The sequence below is a fragment of the Linderina pennispora genome (genome assembly GCF_002104995.1).
Source record: "Linderina pennispora strain ATCC 12442 chromosome Unknown DL89scaffold_107, whole genome shotgun sequence".
Classification (NCBI taxonomy): Eukaryota; Fungi; Kickxellomycota; class Kickxellomycetes; order Kickxellales; family Kickxellaceae; genus Linderina; species Linderina pennispora.
The window spans coordinates 5,249-9,838 of NW_024468355.1; the positions used below are offsets into that span (position 1 = coordinate 5,249).

At 56.4% G+C, this 4,590-nt stretch overlaps 1 protein-coding gene across 1 annotated transcript; it reads right to left on the minus strand.

Annotated features, from left to right (window-relative positions):
• Positions 1–632: 632 nt before the first annotated feature.
• Positions 633–986, minus strand: DL89DRAFT_297547 (uncharacterized protein; the record flags this gene model as incomplete). The annotated part of the gene is made up of 1 exon (XM_040890751.1): positions 633–986. The coding sequence occupies one exon, from the start codon at positions 984–986 to the stop codon at positions 633–635; it is 354 nt and encodes a 117-aa protein (XP_040739219.1).
• Between the last annotated feature and the right edge of the window lie 3,604 nt (positions 987–4,590).

Consider the following 4,590-nt stretch of genomic DNA (forward strand, 5'->3'; position numbering starts at 1 on the left):
GTAGTGCAGGGTGTAGGGCTCGCGCAGGTACTGCATGAACACGATCCAGGCGCCACGGAGCAGCTCTGTCATGAAGAAAGTCCTCGCGGAGTAATCAAGGACGGACTGTGTCGCCTCGCGCTCATCCCATGTCTGGTAGGGCAGCTTGAATGTGGTGTTGGCGGGGGTACGCTGGTGGTGCACGTTCGTCACTGGGTGCGATGCGTAGCTGTGGCGCGACATCATCATGGCTCCGGCATAGCGCTGGGCGGCTAAAGTTAGGAAGGGGGCGTTGTGTGCAATTAGCAGTCATCCTGCAAGGTGTCGCTCCGGTGCCGAATAGTTCTCTACTTACGAGTAGTACGGGCGAGCGCAGTGGCAACACGGGCAATGGCAATACGCTGCGGGTACATTTTGCAAAGAAAAAGTCTCGATTGGAATATAGAATAGGTTTGAATTGGAGAGGTGCTTTTCAAAGAGATTCGGGCAGCACCAGCCATGGCCTTTCTGCCTGTTGAGGCTTTTCCGAGATAACCCCACCAATCTCCAGCACTGATAATCTCCAGCTTGATTAAATACCGCTGATTCCCCTGACACCGCCTTTCTACTAAGAGTACAGACATTTATTTGACGATTCTACAATAGAGCGCTACTTAATACCGCTCGCTAGCACTGTTTCCGCTAGCCCTCCTGGCTGCCTGCGGGTACAGGCTCAGCAGCTCCTTGTGGTCCTTTTCGCCCATCTGCTCCTGGCGCCTGATGCACTCGGCATGCCGCCTCTCGGCCTCCTTGGTGATCTTCGGATCGCGCTCGCCGAGCACCGCCCCGTCAGCGCGCATGTTGACGGTGTCCCGCAGAGCCTTTGGGTAGAGCTCGCAGCCCTCCGTGTAGGTTGGTGAGCAGGCAAGCAGCTCCTCGGTGGGCGAGGCAGAGGATGCAAAGCTGGCGGCGCGCGCGCGGGTTGAGTTCGGGATGTCCTGTGGCGAGATGTTGCTGGAATACGACATGACAGACAAGAAATTTATGGATAAGGAATTGGGTTTTGGATAAAAGTCGACATGTAAAGACAAGGTTGACCAAGGCAGTGGCCAGGAGTCCGACTTGGGCTTTATATCGCCCGTCAACGCGCGGCCAGGCCAGTTAAGGGGAGAAGGCTTCAGCAGGCCTCCCACCCCTATCCTGCGCAATACCGCCTACAGGGTCATCTGCAGAGTGGTGTGACGACAAATCAGTCCACTCTCAGCAACCAGTCATCTCCCGAGCAGCCCACTCCAGCTTACATGGCATTGCCCTATTATTGGCTGTCAAAAACACCACAGTCACTAGAGGCATCCAGCAGCCACCAGTCCAGAAAGGCGGCGACAGCAGCATTAGCTGCGCTTCTTGAGCGACAAATTCCCATCCTTGAGGATGGCCACGGTCCGGACGATGGTCTGGATGCGCGCCTTGTTCGCCGGGTTCGCCTTCAGCTTGCTGCGCACCTTGCCGATCAGCGCCTTGGTCGTGGTGACGCCGCTCTTGATCAGCTCGATGACCTCCTTTTCGGTGATCAGATCATCCGACTCGGCGGGCTTGGGCGCAGTCTTCGTGTGCTTGCGCGACTCATTCGAGTGGCTGTGTGCTGACGGCATCGGCCGCTTGCGCTTCTTGGCCGACGTGCTGTTCGCCATGTCGCTCTGGCTCTTCTGTAGGACCGCTGCCTTGGGAGCCGCCTCCTTGGCTGGCGCAGCGGCGTTGGCTGGGACAGCGCGCTTGGCATCGGTGGCCACGGCGTCCTTCTTGTCCTCCTCAGGCTTGGGCTGCTGCTCCTCCTCGTCGCTGTCAATCTCTGACACCGACAGGTACGGGTTCTCCTCGCCGTCAGAGTCGTACGCGTCGTTCTCCTCACGCTTACGCATCAGCTTCTTCATCTCCTTGCCCGCCGAGCCAAGCTCGCCCTCGTCCTCCTCCTCAACGTCAGAGTCGAGCTCAGACTTTTTGTTCTTCTGCTGCTGCTTGTCGGCCTCGTCATCCTCGTTGCCAAATAGGTCGTCGCCCATTTCCTCGTCGTCGGCGAACTCCTCATCAAAGTCGACCTCGTCGGCGTCGCCGTGCTTGGTCGGCCTGCGCTTTTTGCGTGCGCCGCCATCATCATCGTCGTCGTCATCGTCAAACTCATCCGCATTGTCATACTCGACCAGCGTCTTCTTGGTGGGCTTCTCTGCAGGCTCCTCGTCCTCGTCCTCCTCCCCCTGTTGCTTGGTGCGCTTCTTCATCAGCCAGCGGTTCTGTGTCTCGTTCTTGGCGGCCTTCTTCAGCTCTTCCTCTGCCTCGTCCAGCGTCAGCGTCTGATACTTGAGCTTGGGCGTGAACTTGTACCAGCGGTCCACCGGTACCACCTTGAATCCGTCATCCATCAGCACAAACAAGACGTAGTCGGACTTCTGGCCGCCTTCAAGCGTGCCGTTCCAACTCTCCTTCTCGTCATAGTCCTCGAGCACCCACGGCCGCGCCTCCTCGATATTCAACCGGCGCTGCTCCTCGTCAGCAAAAAACACCTGCTTTGTGCGCTTCTTAAACAGCATCTGCTTGTTGCGCGTTGCCCCGCCAAACGGCGCAATAATCGACGTGTCGGCTTTGGGCCGGTCCTTGCTTGGATCCACTGGCTCCCCTGCGGCTAGCGCCTGCTCCTCCTCCTCCTTAATTTCCATCCCAGTCTCCTTTGCGCGCTTCGCCTCCTCCTCTTTGCGCTTCTCCTCAGCTGCTGCCCGCGCCTTCTCGGCCTTGCGGCGATAGTACGTGCGGCTCAGGCGCGTCAGCTTCACTGGCTGCGTGAACTTGGTCACGTCCACGGGCTTGGAGGTGAGGAAACGCATCACATTGTGTGTGCGCTCGTGTGCCGAGGATACAAGCCGGTAGTCGGTGCACGCACGCTTGTCCTCGGGCGGTGCTGCAGCCAGAGGCCGGTCTTCACTCTTGGGCTTGGCCCGGTTGGGAGGCGGGAGAGGGCGCCGGCGACGCAGGTCGCTGCCAGGCGCTGCCTGGCCCGGACGGAGGCCTGCTGGGCGCAAGAACGACGGAATTGGCTTTCTTTCCTTCTTCTTAATTCCTGAGCTCATGCGAATGATAATATTATACAGTAAATGAGCCTATGATTTTCTTGAAAAAGGAGAAAGGCAAAATTGGCAGCGCCTCGATGGTGAGTGGAAGTTGTCGCGGCTCAGGCGAGTCGATGATTCGGTGGCTCCTGTTTTCATAAACCCCGCCTCAAGCCTGTGCCAAATCCAGGAACAGATTAGTGAATGGGATTTAGCTAGCACGTCACGTGGCAATTTTAGAGATGGCATGTCTGATACTTGCATGGGGCGGTGCGGCATGTAATGACATGGTGCTACGTGTTCTTGGACCTGGTGGTGGCACATGCTGAAGCTGAGTTATCCACGAAATCAGTGTGCGGCCGGCAATATCCCCACCTGTAGGCTGTCCTGCCCGAAAGACGGACTAATTAAACTACCCGCCACCGCAGACCTAGCGAACCGCACATATCCGAGGCACGCCGGGGATTCATGGGGACCGAAGTTGGGTCACATTCCTGGCAGCTGAAAATATGCGAGATCGACAGAGCGCCGGTTCAGAGCCGCGTTTTTTGAAGCGTCTTTCAACATGATGCACCTCATCCACTCTAGTGATTGCCTTAGTAAGCGGGCTCTGTGGTTACAGTAATCAAGCGGCTTCGGAAGACCCGAGGACCGATCTGTCCACTTCTCGGAGGATGCGGTATGCTGTGCAACTGGGCGCGGCTTGAGTGCCGCCTGATAGACGCTTCTGCGGGGAATAGCACTGGATGAGCGGGATGGGCGGGATGAGCGAGAAATTTGGGGCCAGAAATCTGATGCAACGGGACAAAATCTTATAAGAAAAAGTGCGTCACAATTGGACGGGAGGACTTTTCAGCTGCACTGGGTCAATCCTCACAAGAAGGGCGGAGCCGTTCTCCTAGAAAAATTTTCAGTTTTCCTCCGTCGTGGTCGACGGGTGTTGTGCAGTAGGTTAAAAACCCTCTCGAAACCAGCAGGTCTTATCTGTTTTGCTTCTCCACCTACTTTTCTGTATACGCACTTTTCTGTTTGCTGCTCCCTCTCCCGTTTTCTTATCTTGTATTACGCATTCAACACGCACCAAGCAGAAACTAATTTCTACTCCATATTACACTAAGCAAACAGAAAAATGTCGCACCCGAACGAAATCGCCACGCAGCAGAAAATTCGCGCTGCCGAGCCCATCGAATACGACTACGAGGAGCTGCCAGAGACGTCCCCGCTGACCATGCACTTGATTGCGGGTGCTGCTGCCGGCATCATGGAGCACTCTGTCATGTACCCGTTCGACATTGTAAAGGTAGGCTGTCGTTTTAGAGCTGCCCTTGATTCAAAAGCAGCTTCCCGTCGCTAAACCATCCACCTGTATTTGTAGACTCGCATGCAAGTGGTCGGATCACCGTCGTCGGTCGTCTACAGCGGCGTCACACACGCAATTAAGATTATTTCTACCACAGAGGGCATGCGTACGCTCTGGAGGGGAGTCATGTCAGTCGTTCTTGGTGCTGGCCCTGCCCATGCGGTATACTTTGCC